Source organism: Phoca vitulina, unplaced genomic scaffold, assembly GCF_004348235.1.
Source record: "Phoca vitulina isolate PV1807 unplaced genomic scaffold, GSC_HSeal_1.0 scaffold2, whole genome shotgun sequence".
Classification (NCBI taxonomy): Eukaryota; Metazoa; Chordata; class Mammalia; order Carnivora; family Phocidae; genus Phoca; species Phoca vitulina.
The window spans coordinates 92,347,576-92,367,308 of NW_022589705.1; the positions used below are offsets into that span (position 1 = coordinate 92,347,576).

At 57.5% G+C, this 19,733-nt stretch overlaps 2 protein-coding genes across 5 annotated transcripts in view; one reads left to right on the top strand and one right to left on the bottom strand.

The window, feature by feature from the left end:
- On the top strand, nucleotides 1-14,777 carry MTHFR (methylenetetrahydrofolate reductase). Of its 4 annotated transcripts, none has more exons than XM_032393496.1 (12): nucleotides 1-99; nucleotides 2,514-2,759; nucleotides 4,679-4,917; nucleotides 5,742-5,852; nucleotides 8,310-8,503; nucleotides 9,212-9,462; nucleotides 9,742-9,876; nucleotides 10,086-10,266; nucleotides 10,545-10,727; nucleotides 11,672-11,773; nucleotides 12,694-12,813; nucleotides 13,116-14,777. In XM_032393496.1, the coding sequence occupies exons 2-12, from the start codon at nucleotides 2,527-2,529 to the stop codon at nucleotides 13,329-13,331; spliced, it is 1,965 nt and encodes a 654-aa protein (XP_032249387.1). In that variant the 5' UTR covers nucleotides 1-99; nucleotides 2,514-2,526; the 3' UTR covers nucleotides 13,332-14,777. The 4 variants fall into 4 exon arrangements, with proteins under 4 accessions (XP_032249387.1, XP_032249393.1, XP_032249382.1 ...); XM_032393502.1 differs by having other exon boundaries at nucleotides 2,517-2,759; XM_032393491.1 differs by lacking the exon at nucleotides 1-99 and adding an exon at nucleotides 2,153-2,262.
- CUNH1orf167 (chromosome unknown C1orf167 homolog) overlaps nucleotides 14,637-19,733 on the bottom strand; it is an 18,297-nt gene continuing 13,200 nt past the window's right edge. Inside the window, exons 15-21 of the mRNA XM_032415182.1 lie at nucleotides 19,160-19,488; nucleotides 18,389-18,586; nucleotides 16,302-16,389; nucleotides 15,701-15,840; nucleotides 15,317-15,614; nucleotides 15,204-15,210; nucleotides 14,637-14,817 (exon numbers count right to left, since the gene is read on the bottom strand). Coding sequence (XP_032271073.1) covers nucleotides 14,650-14,817; nucleotides 15,204-15,210; nucleotides 15,317-15,614; nucleotides 15,701-15,840; nucleotides 16,302-16,389; nucleotides 18,389-18,586; nucleotides 19,160-19,488 — 1,228 coding nt within the window. The 3' untranslated portion in view covers nucleotides 14,637-14,649. The remainder of the gene's footprint in view (nucleotides 14,818-15,203; nucleotides 15,211-15,316; nucleotides 15,615-15,700; nucleotides 15,841-16,301; nucleotides 16,390-18,388; nucleotides 18,587-19,159; nucleotides 19,489-19,733) is intronic.

The following is a 19,733-nucleotide window of genomic DNA, read 5'->3' on the forward strand; positions in this document are numbered from 1 at the left end:
CCTGACACCTGCGCCGCGCCCCGCCCCCCCGCACGCGCCCACACGCCGGTCAAGCAGCTGCTGCGGCCGCGCGCGCTCTGAGTCACCCGCGACGGCAGGGTGAGTGGAGGCGGGGTGTGGGGTTCCCCAGGGAGGGATATCCGGGAAGTGGAGCCCACCCACCCGGGGGCGGAGAGCGAGGGAGGGCGGCCCGCCCCTCTGCGCGAGCCCTCCGGGGAGCGGGTGTAACCTCCAGGGGCTGCGACCCCCAGGGACCTCCAGCCCTGAAGGGAAAACTCACTTTCAGCCCCCGGCCTGCCTGGACGGAGGGGACACCGGGGGAGGAGGCGGCCCTGAGACGGGGGTGGAGACCCAGCCCCTTGGGACCGGGTCTGGGCCCGCGTCCCCGCCCCCACCTTGACCCAGTGACCCGGTGACTCGATTCGTGGTCTTCGAGCCGGGTGTCGAGACGGGTGCCGAGCCGGGTGCCGGAGGCGTCTTTCCGGCTCCGGCCTTTTAAACCTGCCTCCCAGCTGTAGCACTGTAGGCCGCCGGCGCGGTCTCCGGCGCCAGTGCAGCGGGCTGCGCCCAGGTGTCCACCCTGGCCCTTCTGGGCGGGGTGGGTTTCGTATTCGTGCCACGGTGCTTGGCACAGAGAAAGCAAGCGGTCAGGAGATGGCAGAGGGTTATTTTGAGAACAGAGTGACAGCGCTTGACCCGTTGGCGCTCACTGAGTGCTGGTTGTGATCACGGACTGCGCCGGGCATGGGGGATGCCACAGGCAGGATATGGGGCCCTGGTCTCAGGGAACTGGGGGGTTGGAGAGGAGACAGAACTGTGAATCCACAATTACAACCCTATGGTGCTGTGAGAGTCCGGCTTAAGATGGGTAAGAAGTGCTGCGAGAAATGAGGTTGAAGAAAGGCACGTATTTGGCACTTACTAGGAATGCAGTTAAGTCTTTTTTGAGTAAAACGAAAGAGCAGGTAGTTCTGCTTCCTCCCCTTCTCTTGGTTTTGTTCCAGCAGACAATCAATGAGCCACTCTCTTGAATTCAGGAGAAAGGTCAGCTAGGTTGATCTTGATATTCTCCCTCTCCTTACTCCTGATGGCCATCCCTCCTGAGGAGCTGGAGTTTTAGGTCAGGCTCAAAGTGGGCATCCCAAGGAAGAAGAGTCATTGGTACAAAATTTTTTTTTTTTTTTTTTTTTTACTTTGGTCTTGACTCCTTGACTTTGGAGTTCAAGCTTGTGTTGTGTGCGTTTCAGGGGAGAGGAGCAGTGGAGTTCATCAATTTCTCAGGAGTCTAGGACCCCAAAATAGTTAAGAACACCGGTTTAGCTGTGGCTGTTCCCTGAAAGGAATGAACTTGGCCTGGTTGTTCCTCTGATGCCCCATGTCACCACACATTGGATTTTCACTACTAAAAATGGGTGTTTGCACGTTGCTGTATAAGAGTTGTGTTCTGTCCTGTTTTTAAGTATTTGTCTTGTTTTCCCCACCAAACTGGCCAATGACGCCGTGCCCTCTGCTGGCCTGCCTGTGGTTGCCATGGCTCAGGGCTTCGTATGTGGTGGCTGTGCAGTCACTGTAATTAACTGACTTGGGTGCTGGGTGTAAGGAGAACAGCCTGGAAGGCAGGCACAGATGGGACAGCTTTTGTTCTGAGTAGGACATGAATTCATGCCCTTAATTGAATTTGGGTCCGGTTACTTGTGGAACCCAGCCAATGTCAAGTTCGAACCCACGACAGGGTCTTTTTCGGAGTAGCACGAACTCAGGAGAAATCTGGCTGCTCTGTCATGCCCACACTCTTTCCATCCTGCATGCAGACAGACTGTTTCAAGTAACAGGAGATGTTCCAGGCAGGGCCAGGCTGGGCTCTGCCTTCTTTGGAGAGTAATCCAGTGACCCTGAACGTCTGTTGGCCTCCTATCCACCAACCCCTGCAGTCTCCAATCAACATCGCCCTCCTTCCATCCGGCTTCTGCAACTAGAGCCTCAGCCCTCCCTCTCGCCTGGAAGCCTTGCCCCCGCCCCCTTGCGCAGGGCCCCAGCTAGTCTAGCTCTGGGCTGTTCCCTTGTCACAGCTGCCTCCGCCCAGAGGAACACACTCATTGGGGAAGTTTCCTCTTATTTCTTCCCCACCCACTCTGGGTCCCAGCTGGCAGAGATGGACCATCCAACACCCAAGGTTCTCCCAGCCAGACCCCGCAGCCCCTCCCTAGGAATGTGGGCTTTGGAGGCCGGCAGGGTGAGGTTCTCAGTGCCACCCTCCATCAGGTAGCTGTCACTGAGGATCCCTGGGCTGAAGGAGCATGTTTCTGTGCCGGGTGGGGCTGGTTTATTTGGAGCCAGGGGCTGTGGAGGGCATAGACAGTCACAGCTGTGGTATGTGGAGCCACTGGGTGGGGGCATTATCACCCTTACCCTCCCTGGCCTTCTTCCTGCTGGAAATGCTGCATCTCACTTGACCCTGCCACTCTGGGACTTGGCTGCCTACCCTCTGACGCTCCTGCCCCCACTCCGTGCAGCAGGAACCCGGCCATGGTGAACGAACCCAGAGGGGATGGCGGCCCCCCTCCCCGCTCAGAGGGCAGCAGCAGCGGCAGCGAGAGCTCCAAGGAGAGTTCGAGATGTTCCACGCCCGGGCTAGACCCCGAGCGCCACGACAGACTCAGGGAGAAGATGAGGCGAAGGATGGAATCTGGTGACAAGTGGTTCTCCCTGGAATTCTTCCCTCCTCGGACGGCTGAGGGAGCTGTCAATCTCATCTCAAGGTGAGTTGATGTAGTTGGGGAGTGGAGTCGGAATGAGGGGGCCCCCCCGGGGGGAAGGCAAAGCCGCAGCCCTGCTGCAGGGCCACACTCTGACCTGGCAGGAAAAGGCAGCCAGAGGGGATGGAAAAGAGCAGGGTAGACCACTGGAGCTGCAGCTTCTCGGCTGTCAGCAAAAGTCCCTATAAGCATCTGGGATTTTTTCTTTAAAGATTTTATTTATTTGAGAGAGAGAGAGAGCATGAGCGGGAGGCAGGGAGAGGGACAGGGAGGCAGGGAGAGGGAGAAGCAGACTTTATGCAGGGCTCGATCCCAGACCCCAGGATCATGACCTGAGCAGGAGGCAGACGCTTAACTGACTGAGCCACCCAGGCGCCCCGCATCTGGAATTTTTAGACACATTCTTCAAGGGGTTAAAAATGTTGATTCTCTCAGACTGCATTCTTTGGCAGAACTTGGGGCTGGTGCATGAATACAGTTTAGGAAGTCATTAAAGCAGTGGCTTGGAGAACATTTCAGTAAGTTAGGAATTCAACTTAAATGCCTCTCAAAATCTAGAAATGCCAAACGAATTAACGTTAGCGCCTTATGAATTGCGGTTCCTTTTTTTTTAAGTTTATGCATGTTACCGTTTGCATTTTTCATGTGTTGCTCTGAAAGTTTTGAAGTTTAAAGATTTATTTATTTATTTATTTATTTGAGAGAGAGAATGAGAGAGAGAGAGAGCACATGAGAGGGGGGAGGGTCAGAGGGAGAAACAGACTCCCTGCTGAGCAGGGAGCCCGATGCGGGACTCGATCCTGGGTCTCCAGGATCATGACCTGAGCCGAAGGCAGTCGCTTAACCAACTGAGCCACCCAGGCGCCCAAGTTTTGAAGTTTAAAGGCACAAGTATGTTTATTTTTTTTTTTTTTTTTGAGGATTTTACTTATTTGACAGAGAGGGAGCACAAGCAAGGGGAGCAGCTGAGGGAGAGGGAGAAGCAGACTCTCCGTTGAGCAGGGAGCCCCATGTGGGGCTTGACTGCAGGACCCTGGGACCTGAGCCGAAGGCAGACGCCCAACTGACTGAGCCACCCAGGCACCCCGGCCCAAGGGTGTTTAATACCATGTTAGAGCTGGTCAGACAGGCGCGTGTGCATACCTATGGCTCTTGAGGCTCGTTCAGGAACCGTGGCTGTGTTCTAGAAGCCTGCTGGCTGGCACCACGATGGGGGGAGGGGTGTAGCATGAAAGAAACTTGTGTCTGCTGAACCTTTTTTCCCTCTTCCTAGAGTGAGCCTCTGCTTGCCACTCTGAGAGTTCCCTGTACCTTTGACTGTCGAAATGTCTTAACTCACCCGAGATAATACACGTGCAAGCACTTTGAAAAGGCTGCAGGGCTGCCGTCTCACTAAACGGTTGCGTTGTTGATATCAGTTATCTCGGCAATAATCATCGTCGGGGTGCCTGGGGGTGCTCAGTCTGTTAAGTGTCTGCAATCGGCCCAGGTCATGATCTCAGGTCACGCTCAGCGGGGAGTCTGCTTCTCCCTCTCCCTCTGTTCCTCCACCCCCCTTCATTCTCTCTCTCTCTCTTTTTCTCAAATAAAATCCTTAAAAAAAAAATCATCATCGTAACAGGAGCTCACATTGATTGAGTGTTCAGTGTGTGGAGCCATCTATCGGAATATTTTCATAGTGTCGTTATTACGAAGTAGGTACTGTTTTCTGGCATGTTTTTGAAATGAGAAAACTGAGGCTCAGACAGATTAAGTAGTTTTCCCAAGGTCACACAGCTAATAAGTAGCAGAGTCCAGATATGAATATAGGTCGTCTGGTTACGACCTGCCCGTGATGTCTCCCTACCTCCCAAAGCCCATGGGAAGGTGGTGAAGGGCGGTGTGCTCTCAGGAGCCCCTCTTCAGAAAGCAATTACCTACAGGTTTGATCGGATGGGGGCAGGTGGCCCCCTCTTCATAGATGTGACCTGGCACCCAGCAGGGGACCCCGGCTCAGACAAGGAGACCTCTTCCATGATGATTGCCAGCACCGCCGTGAACTACTGTGGCCTGGAGACCATCCTGCACATGACGTGCTGCTGTCAGAGCCAGGAACAGATCACAGGCTACCTGCACAAGGCCAAGCGGCTGGGCCTGAAGAACATCTTGGCGCTGAGGGGAGGTGTGGAGGCAGCCCTCTACTCTCTGGGATCTTGCTTCCTCGAAGGCCTCTTCTGTCCCCGGAACGGTCCTTTACGTTTCTCCGGGCCCCACACTGGGCACGCTAAGCGTGCCCTCCCGGCCAGTAGGGTCAGGCGGGTGGTGGGGAGTGAGCACTGTCGGTACCACACAGATGGGGCCACTTCTTGACCTCTTGACCTCAGCGTAGGAGTTCAGTCAGGAACGCGGCCCTGCCTGATAACCCTCTGCCCTGGCTACTCACAGCTTCATCGATTGCTGGCCGTGCCCAGCTCTGGGCCCAGTCAAAGAGCGCAGTTCTGGCATTGATCCCAGGGGTGAGACAGCTCCTCATGCCTCTGGCACCTGTTGTCATCACGCCCCCGAGTGTGGGAAGAGGGACGGGTTGGGTGGGATTCTGTGGCCTCGCGCTCCCCACAAGGACTCGCTTGAGTTGAGTAGAAAATTCTCCCGGGAGGCAAGGGCTCCAAGAGGGTGGGAGAGTGAGCAGTGGGGTTGGGTGAGGGTGCCTGAGCACCCCCAGATCTGGGTAGGGAAGGGGTCTCATGCTCCAGACTAACCCCAGAGCAGCAGCTGTCCCCTGCTTAGTGCGGCCAGCACACTGCCCGCGGAGTCGGGGCTCGGTACGTGCTTGACTGGGCGGCCGCTGTCTTCCCGGCCGCCATTTGCCAAGTGCCACGCTGGGAGGAGCAGACACACACTTGGAGAGGAGGCCGCCGCTCCGGGTGTGGGGTAGGGAGAAGGAGCACAAAGGCCGTCTGGAGCGTGGGTGAGACCCAGTGCCCGTGGCCTCTGTCACCCCTGCAGACCCCGTGGGTGACCAGTGGGAAGAGGAGGAGGGAGGCTTCAGCTATGCGGCAGACTTGGTGAGGCACATCCGAAGGGAGTTCGGGGACTACTTCGACATCTGTGTGGCAGGTGAGTGGCTGGGCCTTCTCGGGGGACAGGGAAGGGAAGACGTGACACGCGCAGAGAGGCACAGAAGGCCCGCCGGCGTTCAGTTCGGGACCCGGTGACCCCAGGCGCAGGGGCGGGCGGCTCAGAGGCTCATCACACAATGCCCTCGCTCTCATTCTGTCACCCGCCCCTGGCAGGCTGCCGCCAGCCCTTAAGTTTTTATCCCTCTGCCTTTTCGTGCTCTTAGCTTGCTTCCCAGCCCTATTCTTCTTCTTAAAACAAAAAAGGGACGTTTGTTAAGACTGGGGGTGGGAGGCCAGGGGATTTCAGAACCCCTGTCAGAAAATGGTACCTGACCTCACGAGGCCCTGGACCCAGAAGCAGTGAGACACTAAGGCCTCCCTCCTTCTGTCTGGAGCCACAGAGTCCCCCCCATCTCTGCCTCCCACTGCACACGTGCTCCACACTTCCAGTAGCCCTGATATGTACACTTTTGCACACACAGGACCAGCCGCCTGCTCCTGAGTGCACGTGGCCTCTTCCAGCCAATAGTCCAGACAGACTGACAGGTATGAGTCAGTCCAAATTCTCAGGAGAGAGCATTGGATCGGCTCAGCTCCAGTTCCACGGGCTACAGCCAAGAGGCAAGGTTCACCTCCTCGAAATGGATGAGGTGGCCTTCCCTCTTACCCCCACTCGCTGAGATTGGGCCTCAGCTTCTCGAGCCGGGGCTTGGGTATGGTGAGGCAGCATGTGCCAGGGATGCAAGAAGTCCAGGGATTAAGTTGACACACCATCTCAGCATGACAGTTTTTCTCAAAATTTTTGGGGGAGAATCCTATCATTTTTACATTAATTTTTATATTAGAACAAACAGGCTATGTTCTGGAGTAGTATATCAAAGTGACGTGAATTTAAAAAACTAACCCATGTGGCCTCAAGGAAGTTAGTTGTTCCCGGTGGCTTTGAACTTAGTCCCAGGCCCTCATGTGCATATCCACTCTTCACAGTCAACAGGGGCATCTAGGGGAGTCTGGGAGGCCCTGATGAGTTAGGAACATAGTGAGCATTTCCCCCTGTTCAAGCATTCACTGCTTACACGGGCCACCATTTGGTCAGTAAATGGGGAACGTGCACATGTGCAGTAGGCATTAGGTGGTCGTGCATGGAGACTGGCTAAGCTGTGAGCTTGTAGGTGCCGAGGGGTCTGGGGCTTTGCCTGTCATAAAGTGGATGAGCAGGATGATTGGGGTTGAGAAACACGTTGGCTGTGACAAAACATAGTAAACAGGGCAAAATCTAAATGTAAGCAAATGCTACATGTGTTTGGTGATACTGAGGATTTAGAGCTATAGTTTCAGCTATTAAAACCTCCTTGTTTTTGAAATTCCTGCTGGAAAAATAGCTTTGTTATTGAAAGTGAAATCGTGGTGCTCAGTCCTACCCCTTTGCCCCCTGAGACAAGAATTTTTATATTCATTTTTGATGACTTGGCGTTTCTGCAGAACAGAAGGGCCTTATCACAGCAAAGCAGCTTGGCTCTCCAGCAGCCCGGCTCAGCGTCCTGCCCAGGGCTTAGGCTCAGGAAGCTAGTGCTCTCCTATAGCTTCCTGAAGGCCTACAGTCGTCCTTTGCAAACACCAAACACGGCTGCCTGTGAGTTCAGTCGCTCAGGGAAGGAAGCAGTCATAGGATTACTTACCCGAGCTAGTAAGGAGCTCACGTGATGTGTGGTCCTGCCTTCCAAGCAGTTCTGGAATCCCATCCTCGGCCTCCCCGGCTCGAGGTCTCCAGGAGCTTGTTACTTGGTGGGGCTGCTCGTTCCAGTGTTAGGCAGCTCTCTGGGACCGATCCTGGCTCTGTCATCAGAAGCAACACAGACTAGGACTAGTAAGGAATTAATGAAGGTGAATCCCTTTTCCTCTGCGACAGACCTTTGGGCTTTTGAAAGTAGTTCCGGTGTTCTCTCCATTCTCCCCTTCAGGGGAAACATCCCCACTTTCTTCAGTTCTTCCCTGGGTAACGTGGTTTCTAATGTCCACTCTCTTGGATCCCTGAATAATTTTCATGTTAAATTAAAAGTACAGGTTTGAATCCAGTGCCCAGACTCCAGCGCAGGAGCCCAGGTGCTGCCAGACCCGCGCTAAAGGCGACATTTTCTCTTTTCTGTGGCCATAGCGTGCCGGCCAGATTTGCCCGGCTGCTTGCCATGGACCTGAGGCAGGACGGCATGGGGAGTTTGGTGCCATCCCCCCAGCTCTTGGGCAGGTGGCCCTAGGCCACCTCTCACCAAGGGTCATGTCCAGAGCGAGAAGCGCAGCCACTCACCGTCTCGGCCTGTCTGTGCTGTGGTATTGCAAGGGACAAGCCCAGAACCTCTGAGACAGAGAGCTCTCGGCTCCCAGCTTTCTGGTCTCTTCCTCACTCACCTTGAGCACGTGGGAGCCAGCCTCTCCCTACTGTCATCCCTGTCGGCAGGTTACCCCAAAGGCCACCCCGACGCAGGGAGCTTTGAGGCTGACCTGAAGTACTTGAAGGAGAAGGTATCCGCAGGAGCCGACTTCATCATCACCCAGCTTTTCTTTGAGGCTGACACATTCTTCCACTTTGTTAAGGCTTGCAGCGAGATAGGCATAACCTGCCCCATCCTACCCGGAATCTTTCCTATTCAGGTGAGGGTCCCAGGAGGGCCGTGGACTCCCTCCATCCCCCTCCTAGCACAGGCCAGGGCCCTGGGGTGAAATGCCAATCTCTGATGCTCAGTAGATTTCCCTTCAGACAGATGCTCCAGTCCTTGCAACATGCCACCCCACTTTGGTCACCTCTAATCCACCTCCCTGCCTCCAAAACAGCAATAGTGTCTATTGGAGGGGCTGCTAAGTGTCCCTAAAAGGGATTATAACTCTCATTATAAATCTTGGTAAAATCAATGTTTTCCAAACTTGACTGTCATCAAAATCATTTGAAAAACTTTTTTGAAAGATAGATTTTCAGATCCCCTGTCTGGAGGTTCTGATTTAATAGGTCTGAGGTGGGGCCTGGGAACTTGCATATTACTTATTAAATTTTACAGGTGGTGCTGATGATCAGTGCGGCTTGGGAGCCACTGGCCTTGATGCCCACTGGGTTATCAATAAATACACCTAGGGGCGGAAGGGCTAGCTCAGCCTGAGGGCAGGAATGCTGTAGGCAGCTGCTGTACTGAGCGGAAGAAGCAGGACAAGGCGGGGGTACTCCTACAATCTGGACTGACTCTCCCGAGTCACCCTGTGTCACCCTACCGTTGGCCAGGAGGCCTGGTGGGGAGGGAAAGGGCGGTAAGTATTTCAGGGGAGAGTCGGGCTGGGAGATGGCCCCCCACAGCCCCGTGTCTTGTACAGGGCTACCACTCCCTTCGGCAGCTCGTGAGACTGTCCAAGCTGGACGTACCGCAGCAGATCAAGGACGTGATTGAGCCAATCAGAGACAATGACGCTGCCATCCGAAACTATGGCATTGAGCAGGCCGTGAGCCTGTGCCAGGAACTTCTGACCAGTGGCTTGGTGCCAGGCCTCCATTTCTATACCCTCAACCGTGAGATGGCCACCACAGAGGTGCTGAAGCGTCTGGGCATGTGGATTGAGGACCCCAGGTGAAGCCACTGGCCCCGAATTTGGGCCTGGGAGGCACAGAGGAAAGTCAGATAGGCAGGAAAGTCAGAGAGAGGTCACAGAATGAGCCTGCCCCAGCAGTGCTAGCCACCACGGCGGCACAGAGGGATGTCTGCCATGGCGAGCCGTACACCTAGGGTTCTGTCTCAGTGGGAACTCCATGCACAGTCAGATCAGAGAGGTCAGGCTGAGTGGTGTCCCCACCCCTTCCTGCTTCCTCTAGCCAATCCCTTACTCATTCTGTCTCCATTCTCACCCAGGCGTCCCCTGCCCTGGGCTGTCAGTGCCCACCCCAAGCGCCGGGAGGAAGATGTGCGTCCCATCTTCTGGGCCTCCAGACCAAAGAGTTACATCTACCGCACACAGGAGTGGGATGAGTTCCCCAACGGCCGCTGGTGGGCACCTGCAGGCAACCCATTGCAAGTGTATCCTGTTTCTTGGGAGGGAGGCAGAGGGAATTTGCCTGCTTATTGGCTTGCTTTTTGGGGAGCGGTGTGGGACAGGATTCACAGGAATGTCCCCTGGGCGGGTGGGTGCAACTGTCCCTCTGTCAGGAGCCCCAGGTCAGGAGTATGCCTTGCCCTCTGGGCACCTCCTCTGCCAGGGGCAATTCCTCCTCTCCAGCCTTCGGGGAGCTGAAGGACTACTACCTCTTCTACCTGAAGAGTAAGTCCCCAAGGGAAGAGCTACTGAAGATGTGGGGGGAGGAGCTGACCAGTGAAGAAAGTGTCTTTGAAGTCTTTGCCTGCTACCTCTCAGGAGAGCCCAACCAACATGGTCACAAGGTGAGTAATGCTGGGGTGGGATCCCCGGTTATATCCCCCGCCCTGTCTCCCTGTGGGCCAGACCTCGGGGCTGTGACTCACACTGCCCCCGCCCCCACCCAAGCCTCCCCTCTCTCTGTCTGAATGTGGCACCTCAGCAAAAGGGAGGGTGAGTTGGGAAGTCCCCACCTGGGGCGCCTAGAAGGGCGGACAGACGCACAGGTGGAGCCCGCGAGAGGGGGGGAGCCCAGGGTGTCCGGTGTGATCATGGCCCCAGCCCGGCTCACCCTCTCCCCCAGGTGACTTGCCTACCTTGGAATGATGAGCCCCTGGCGGCCGAGACCAGCCTGATGAAGGAGGAGCTGCTGCGAGTGAACCGGCAGGGCATCCTCACCATCAACTCCCAGCCCAACATCAATGGGAAACCATCCTCCGACCCCATTGTGGGCTGGGGCCCCAGTGGGGGCTATGTCTTCCAGAAGGTGCGGCAGGGACATACAGGACTGTTCCACCTCGGCCGGCCCCCAGGGGTTCCCCAGAGATGGGGACAGAGAAGCCTCCCTCCCCGGGGTCTGTTTATTGTGAGGGGCAGAGGATCAGAGCGGACAGGAGCTCACGTTTTTAGTCAGACCTGGGTATGCAGGTTTCTTGACTGCTCTGAGCCTCAGCTGTCTCTTCTGTAAAATGGGGATAGATCCCATCACGTTCTGGGGCCGAAATGCTTGGCATGTGGGAAGAACGTAGGAAGCATTCACTAAATGGAACTGTAATTGGTGTCCCGAGTTGACACCTTTCTCCTAGGGCTGCTGGAGTTAAAACGACATTCTGGAACCGTAGCCCGGGCGCTCTGGAGTTTGAAAGACCTGGGTTTGAGTCCCAGCTCTGCTGTTTATCTTCAGTGCAGCCAGGTTGCTCAACTTCTCCGGACTTAGTTTCCTCATCTGTGAGATGGGGGTAATAGTGCTCCCCCTGCAGGCTATGAACCCGGCCTCATCCCTGACAGGCAGTTGGTGCTCGAGAAGCCCTCGGTGTCCGTGTTAGCCTCCAGTGAGTGGGGAGGCCGGGATGTGTCAGGCCTCGCTCCCGTGTCTCAGCTTACCAAACGGGGCCTCCCGTCCGGCTTCTGAAGTGGCCTCTCCATGGGGCCTTCCCTGGTTGGGAGAAGGGTGGCAGATGCCCCTCAGACCTGTCCAGACCAAGAAATCCCACGTACCTGCTCCCCTCCCCCTTGCTTGCATTCGCCCGCTCTCAGTTCATGATTCAATCCACGTGGCCACACTAGCCCCAGTGTCTCAAGTCCTGCCACGCGTGTCTGCGTGGGCGCCTCCCCGGGGTGGTCCGGAGGGCCAGCGTCCAGAGTCACGGTGCACACGGAGCAGGGCTCAAGGACTGGGCTTGATGTGGCGTGCCTCTCCCCCTGCCACAGGCCTACCTGGAGTTCTTCACTTCCCGAGAGACGGTGGGGGCGCTTCTGCAGGTGCTGAAGAAGTATGAGCTCCGGGTTAATTACCACATCGTGGACGTCAAGGTAGGCTGGCTTCCGGGCTTTAGACGGCGCTCAGCAGGCCCAGAGTCCCGGAACTGAAGGCACTGGGTTTACTCCTCCCCTCGGCGAGCGCTGAGCACCTAGCCTGGGCCAGGCATGGTGGAAACGTATACCCAGAGCCAGGCCCCTGCCCTCAGCTCAGAGGGCCCCTGGTCTAGGGAGGGGGCCCAGTCTGTGGGTAATTACACATCTGGTTGCGTTTTTAACAGTAAGGTTCAGTATAGGATGCTGGGAACCCAGGGGAGGGATGTCTAATCTGAGAGGTCAGGGAAGGCTTGGAGGGGTCCCATGTGGTTGGAATCTTTGAGCACAAGGAGAAGGCTTCACAGGGAAGGGGAGGAGGTTGTGCAAAGGCATTGTCTGCGCAGCCTTCAGGGACTGCTGAGTGGGTTCAGAGTAAGGCTAGAAGTACTGACTGTCCTGCTGGGAATTTGGTTTTCCCCTGAAGGCGAGAGGGAGCCTTTCTGAGCAGCAGTGGCTTGGCTCCATGTTTTGTCATAGACGGGTCACGGTGGACAGGGATGTGGATAATGGGACCAGGGAGACTAGAATCAGAGCCCCCTGTGGCAATCTGAGTAGCAAAGAGCGGCCTGGCTGGGCAGATACGGCAACAGATCCACAGATCCTAGAGTGACCCTGCAGGAGTGAGCAGGAGCCACCGGATGTGGGGGATGTGATGCGGGGGGTGTGGAGCTTGGAGCACGGGGAGGAGGAAGGAAGTGCCCAGCCCCCCGGCCGTTCTAGGAGCTGCCGGGCTAGGAGGGGCAGGTGGAGGGGATGGAGCAAAGCCTGCTCCACTCCCCACCCCACCCCTGTGAGTTCCCAGGCAAGAAAAGGACTGCAGTGTCTAGGCCCAGGTCTGCTCTGACCCCACTCCCCCACCCCCGCCCATCTGCCCTCAGGGTGAAAACATCACTAATGCCCCTGAGCTGCAGCCCAATGCAGTCACTTGGGGCATCTTCCCTGGGCGAGAGATCATCCAGCCTACGGTGGTCGATCCTGTCAGCTTCATGTTCTGGAAGGTAAGGGGTCCAGGAGCCCAGGAGCGGGTCTGCCCTGCTCACCCTGCAAACCTTAGGCAGGCGGTGTCATGGGGGCCACACCCCCAGGGCTGGGGGGGGGTGCCGCCTTCCGGCTGTGCTCTGATTCTGACTCAGGGTGTTGATTTCTGGCCTGGGGGATGGGAGGCGACTTTGGCAGTGGGCCTTACTCTATTTCTGGAAATGTCCTGTTGAGCAGCTTAGAGGCCCTGGGGGCGCTTAGCATGGAGCCCTGACCTAAGGGCAGCTCTGTTCACCTTGCCCGCCTGTCTGTGTGGGTGCAGGATGAAGCCTTCGCCCTGTGGATCGAGCAGTGGGGCAAGCTGTATGAGGAGGAGTCTCCGTCCCGCATGATCATCCAGTACATCCACGACAACTATTTCCTGGTCAACTTGGTGGACAATGAGTTTCCGCTGGACAACTGCCTCTGGCAGGTGGTGGAAGATACATTTGAACTTCTCAACAGGCCCACGCCAGAGCAAGGGGCAGAGGCTCTATGATCCTGCGTCCTCGTGTCCTTGGCTTGAGCCCACTGGTGTCCTGCCTTCCTCCTCCCCAGTCCTGGTTTTCCTGGGGACCCCTCCTCTCTTCCATCTCTCCCCAAGCCCCGGCCTCCACTCCTCACGTGGTGATGGCAGCTAGACACTCTGGCTGGACCGGAGCCAGCCCCTCGAGGGAGCCTGGTCTTCCTTGCTCAGCCTAGAGTCTGTGCCCTATATGAGGAGCACCTCCCTCCACAGAGGACCTCGTGGGTGGAACAACATCCTCCCTGAGAAGAAGAGGGGGTGGTTGTTGCTGACCGAGCCCCTGAACCAGGGCAGTTCCTGGGACCTTGCACTTCGGACCTGCGGGGACAGCAGTGAACCTGGGTGGCAGGCACTTGCGGCGCTGCCGAAGAGACCGGCCGAGCGGAGGGCCCCCCCCGCCCCCGCTCACCTCGGAGGTGGTCCTGCTTGTGGCTGGAGGGGCAGACCCCTACCCTGCCCACCTGCTTGGCAGGCCACCCGCCAGGCCTCCGGACAGGCCTTGGCCTGAAACCCGATAAGGCAAGCATTTCTTGCCCCCGGCTGCCTGAGAGCCAGCTGGGCTTTCACTTTTCTACTGTGCTGCTTTTCTGTATTCTGGTGGTTCAAGAGGGAAAGTGCCTTGTAGAGGTTAAAGGCATCTGAACCCTTATACTTGGTGAAGCCCTTGGCCTGCCCTTTTTTCCGCCTGGCCATGGAAGGATACCCTGCCTGTTACTGTCAAGGGCAAAGCTAAGGCTCAACTGAGCAGGACTGACTTCTTCCTGGCTTAGTTTTTTAGATGGGACCTCTTAGCGCCAGCTACCTCCTCCCGTCTGCTCGGCCTGTTCCCGAAGCGGTCTGCCTGGCAGCGCTCCCCAGGAGTCAGCCCTCGAGCCCCACTGCCAGTGGCCAGTGACTGCTAGATGCATAGAAGCTGTTCCCTGTCCTGGTCCCGGTCCCTGCCTGCTGGTCCTCGCTGGCTCAGCAGGAGGAGAGTGGGGGTAGGTGCCCAGAGAGCAGCCTGATGGCAGAAGAGGCGGGCAGACTCACAGCTGTACCCTCTCCGCTTCCTTCCCAGGGTGGCTGACCGAGGCAGAGGGGCGGCCCTTAGGAGACGCTGAGCAAGAGAAGCAGCGAGGACTAAGGACCGTGTTTTATTGTCCTTCAGAGCTCAGAGAGCTGGCCCCTCTGTCACCAGGCTGCACTCCCCTGATGGGTGGAGCATGGTTCCTTCCTTAGGGAGGCTGGGCTCAGTGTTGTTTTTCTTTCTATGGGAACAAGTCACAGCTGCAGCTGGGTCCCCTGCTCCGCCTCAAGTCCACCACACACGGGCTCGAGCCGCTTCCAGCCTGCTCCCGGGTTCCTGATGCCCACCTGGCTTGGGTATCAGGCTGCTGGTGGCTCCTCTCTTCCAGCCCCTGGCTGCCAGGTGCTGGCGCCACTTCTCCAAGGCCTGGAATTGGGGAGGAGGAAGGAAAGGCTATTTGGCTCCCTTCTGGGTCTGCTGTATGTGCTAGGCTAACACCTGTGCCCTGTTCCGTCTCTCCCAGAGGGAATAGGAGACCCCCCCCCCCCCCCCCCCCGCCTCCACCCCAGCCAGCCCGCCTGCCCGCCAGCCAGCTCTGCCCCAGGCCTAATGCACAGGCTCAGAACAGATCTGACTTAAGGTCTGGGAACCTATGCTCAGAGTGGGGCAGATAAGGGAGGGGGCACTTAGGGACCCATACCCAACATGGGCTAGTGTGAGTGGCAGCCATGCTGTGGCCAAGCCTCGTTCCTACACCAAGTGGCTGGGTGGGACTGGGCCGAGCGCATGATCGCCAGCTAAATCGGGACCCAAGCTATGTTTTCTCTAACGGAACTGACCCTGCCCCTGAAAATGGAGGGGCCCTGGGGGGTGGTGACAAGGAGGGCCCCCAGCTCGGAAGGGCTGCTGGGGGGTGGGGGCCACCCCCGTACCTGGGAAAGGACGCGGTCACCTTCTTGCTGCTGTAGTCGCTGAGCCACCCATAGCCGCAGGGCCCGCCGCCGCCACACACGCCAGGCCCACTTCAGGTGCCACTGGCTCAGCTGTGGGGGTGGGGAGTGAGAGGCCCCGGCTGGGCCGCTGCTGCCCCCCAGCCCCTCTGCTGTGTCTTCCCCCTACCGCTCTGCAGCACCAGGAGGAAGGGGCTGTGACGGGGCGGCGGGGGGCGGGGTGCCCTTTAAGGTGCGCTAATGCAGGTCCTTGCACCTGACCCCAAGCTTTCAGACTTGATCCGTACAGAGACCAAGATGCTTTGAGAGACGTCATTTCTAGCAGTTAGGGTCGGGGACGAGGTGAGCTGCGAGATCAGCTTAGGCTGGGGAGGGGCTGCCCCCACTCACCAGCGTCCGTGCCAGCTGCTCGGCGCCCTGAGCATCTACCCGGTGCTGCCCTGGTGCGGCCAGGTGCCTGGCCCGCTGGGGGCCCCAGAGCCGGCGAATTGGTGCTTCACGGTGCCAGCGCTGCAGGTACTTCCTCCTGGTGGGGAGAGGCCCTGGCGTGCACCCCGATAGCCAAGAGCATCAGGACCCCTTCATGACCGGGAAGAAGGGCAGAGCCACGGACCCCCCTGGATCCTCCAGGAACGAGCACTGGCCTGAGCGAGGGCCCGGCCCCCGGCTCAGCCCGGCCCCAGGCCCTGCCCCCGGGCCCACCCACCCCACTCACACGCACAGGCGCAGCTGCTCTTACCCCAGCTGTCTCTTAGCGGCCTCGCCTTGGCCTTTGAGGGCTCCAGCCTCAGAGCTGCAGTCCCCTCCTGGTTTTGTAGGGGCCCAGCCTGGGGTCTGGCCGGTGCATCCAGGCCATTGCCACCGGCGTGGGAAGGCATGGCAGAGAGGGGGCTCCTTGCTGCCTGGGAGAAGAAGTTAACAAAATCCGTACATAAAAAGCATTTCCAGGCCTGTGAGATGTCTGGCCCCCGGGGCAGGTCTCCTTACTCTGAGCCCAGGACGTTTCTCTCTGCTTCCTCTGTCCGCCGTGGCGGTGGTGCTGGCTTGGGCCGGGCAGTGTCCCGAAGCAGTGGGTCTGAGGGAACAGCCAGAGAGGAGAACCTGAACCCCATGGGCCTGGACCCCCTGCATCCCAGGCAACCTGGCCGGATTCTTCGTGTCCTGCCCCTGACCAGAAGCAGGGCCGCCGCCTCTTGTGTGGCCCCGAGGCTCCCAGAGGAGGCAGGGAAGGTGCCTGGGAGGAGTAGGGCCACGGGCACACACCACTGCCTCTTGCCCCGTCCTCCGAGCGTGGCTGGAGACTCAAGCAGAGGAGCGGACCTGGTCCACACCTGGTGAGCGCTCACCCGTGCCCTGGCAGCCTGTGAGCAGGTCTTCTCTCCCCACCTGGGCTTTACAAAGTGAGATTACCTGCCTGAGGCCCCCTGTCTCGGAGCCATCTGACTCCAGAGCCCAAGCCCAGCCACTGCTCTACCACGGACCAGGGGCTCTCGAAGGACCTCTCTGCCACAAGGAGGCATAATAGCGCTTGTGTGGCTCGGTGAGGGCCGCCTGGGTGCGTGTGTGCATGTGGTAGAAAGGGGGGGCCCTGGAGCCAAGCACCCTAGCTATCCTTCCCAGCATTTACTTTTGGTTTCAGTATGCCTCTGTTTCTCCCGTCAGCACATGGGATCCCGCCTGCCTTTGCTGATAAGAATGGAATATTAGTATTTTTAAACAGACTGAAAATAAAATTGTGACACAGATCTAGAAATAAAATACTGAGCCCCCAGAATCTGCTGTTGCCATAGCCCCCCAAGTGTGAATATATGGATTCTGCAAATAACCAAAGTTAGGTCCTTTCAATTCCGTTTTAAAAAACAATGTAGGGGTGCTTGGGTGGCTCCGTCAGTTAAATGTCCAACCGGATTTTGGCTCAGGTCATGATCTCAGGGCCGTGAGACGGAGCCCTGCATCGAGCTCCGTGCTCAGTGTGGAGTCTGCTTGAGATCCTCTCTCCCTCTGCCCCTGCCCCTGCTTGCACTCACACGCGTGTGCTCTCTCTCTAAATGGAATCTTTAAAAAAATTTTTTTTTAAATCTTTTTTCTAAGAACCTTTCTAGAATCTATTACATGCTTCCTGGCATTCTGAAACAGGATTCTAGATGATTCCAGTTCATCTTTAGGAACACTGTGTGGCCTGCCAGTAACTCCGGGGCTGTGTGCCCTCCAATGACATGTCCCTAGACTGCAATGCGGTGTCCCTTCTTGTGCTTGCCTTTCATTCTGGCCTCTTCAGTCCTGTTTGCCATTAAGCTATTGTCACCATTTGAGGGTGTCAGAACTGTTTCTCTTTTTTTCCCTTTTAAAAGTTTTATTTTTAAGTAGTCTTCACACTCAACATGGAGCTTGAACTCACAACCCTGAGATCGAGAGTCACGTGTTCCACTGACTGAGCCAGCCAGGCGCCCCAGAACTAACTGCTTCTGGTCCGGAGAGGGGACTGGTGGTTGTCTTTGGGTGGAGGGAGTTATGAAAGCAACATTTCCTTTGTACGTCCTGATTTTCCTGTAGTGAGCGTTAATTTTTCCAATAAGGACCAAAAGGGACTTGGCGAATAGTTGTTCCTGTCCCCAGGTACCTGACTCTAGGCTGCACCAGGGTACATATGAGTTCAGGTGTCTGTCTCCCTAATAGACTGTGACCACGGTATTTGTTTTTGTGGCAGACCTGTGCTGGGCTGGCTCTCAGTAGGTGCTCAGTAAATGTTTGCTGATGGACCCAAAGATGGCAGTCTTCCAGAGCCAGAAGGCTGTTCTAGAACCTAGTAGGGGTAGTGTGCATAAGGCCATTGGGTCCCCTGGATAAGTATCCAGCCACATTTGCCACCACGGGCTGAAGCAAGCTGATTCTGAGGCCACTGGCCCTCAGGTCATTTTTGGACCTCCCACCCTACCTAGGCTGTCTCACCTGCTTCCATGGGGCTGGAGTGTTGGTCAGCGCTAGGAGGCGTCCTCTGCTGGCCACCCTGGGCCACTGCCTGAGGTCAACTGCACGGGCCTCCTGGGCCTCCGCCTGTGGTTCCAACCACATACTGAGCAGCGCTGCCTGCCACTGGGCCCAGTGGGTCCACAGGAGGCGTCTGGACCCAGCCTGCTGGAACTGGGTGATGGTGGCTCGCTGGACACGGCCCCTGGCTGCTGACTGGGCCCAGGCCTCTAGGACACTGGGAGAGAGGGAGGAAACCACGTGTGGTGGGCTGTAGGGGGTCCTTCCCAGCCCTCGCCAGTGCCCTGCTGCGCGGGGACCTCCAGGCTAAGCCCGCACTGGTGCTCCTCCCCTCATCCCTCTTCTGGGGAAATCTGGTTAAAAGAGGCCCGTAGAGCAGCAGAACATCACACGTCAGGGACAAGCATCTTGTTGAGGCAACAGAGAGCGGGCAGTCCTGCTGCTACACTTTGCCTCGCCCTCCCTCACAAGAGCACTGTTTAATGAGCACCTGCTGTGTTTCTGACCCCTGAGCCGAGTGCTCCCATGCATTCTCTCTCTAAGGCAGGCCTGTTATTTTCCTTTGACCTTCAAAGACTTGCTCAGAGAGGGGTTGCACTGCTGGAAAGTGCAGGTCTGGCCTTGGACCCCAGGACGAGCTGCAGTGGCTGGGACCGCCTCTCCCTCTGACCCCAGCCTCCTGAGCCCTGTCACCAGCCACCAAATACCCTCTACCTCTGCCAACAACAAGCTCAAGGCCTCAGAAACAGACTGAGCTGGAAGCACCATGTGGGACTGCCCTCTGGCCACGGGCACCCACCTGGCGCTCAGCTTCTGGGCAGCACGGGCTCGGCTGACCCGGCGTAGGCGGGACTCACGCACCCGCTGTGTCCGGCACAGGGCCACTCTGCCTTCTGCCAGGCGGCGGGCCTTGTGGCGCTGGCCCAGAGCTGCTTGCCATGCTACGAAGGCCTGCCGGGCCCGGGCCCTGCTCAGCTGCCTGTCCGCCCGTCCCCCCTGCACGTGGCTTCTCCAGCGGGCCACGGAGGCCCGGGCCACAAACTGCTCCTGTGCCCAGGCCTTGGCTGCTTGGGCGTCCTGCCACATGGCAATTGCCCCCACGGCCTTTCTCGGGCCATCCTGAGAGGCTCCCGTGGCCGGGACCACCCCTGTATCTCTCTCAGCTCCACACCAGGCCTGGAAGTGGCTGAAAAACAGGAGCAGAGGAGAGGCCCAGCTGACTTTCAGCATCAAAAGTCCCATTTATTCCAAATTGCACCCACAGATGCCGCCCCAAAGTGTCCTAGGTTATACGTGGCTTTGCATACACAACCCTGTGCCTTCAGAACGTAGGAACCGATGTGTAAAGGGTCAAAGTGCTGGCTTTGGTTCAGGGCTTCCGCACGAGCAGGCGGACTCAGGAGGGCAGGTGCTCCCAGGAGGTCGTGGGAA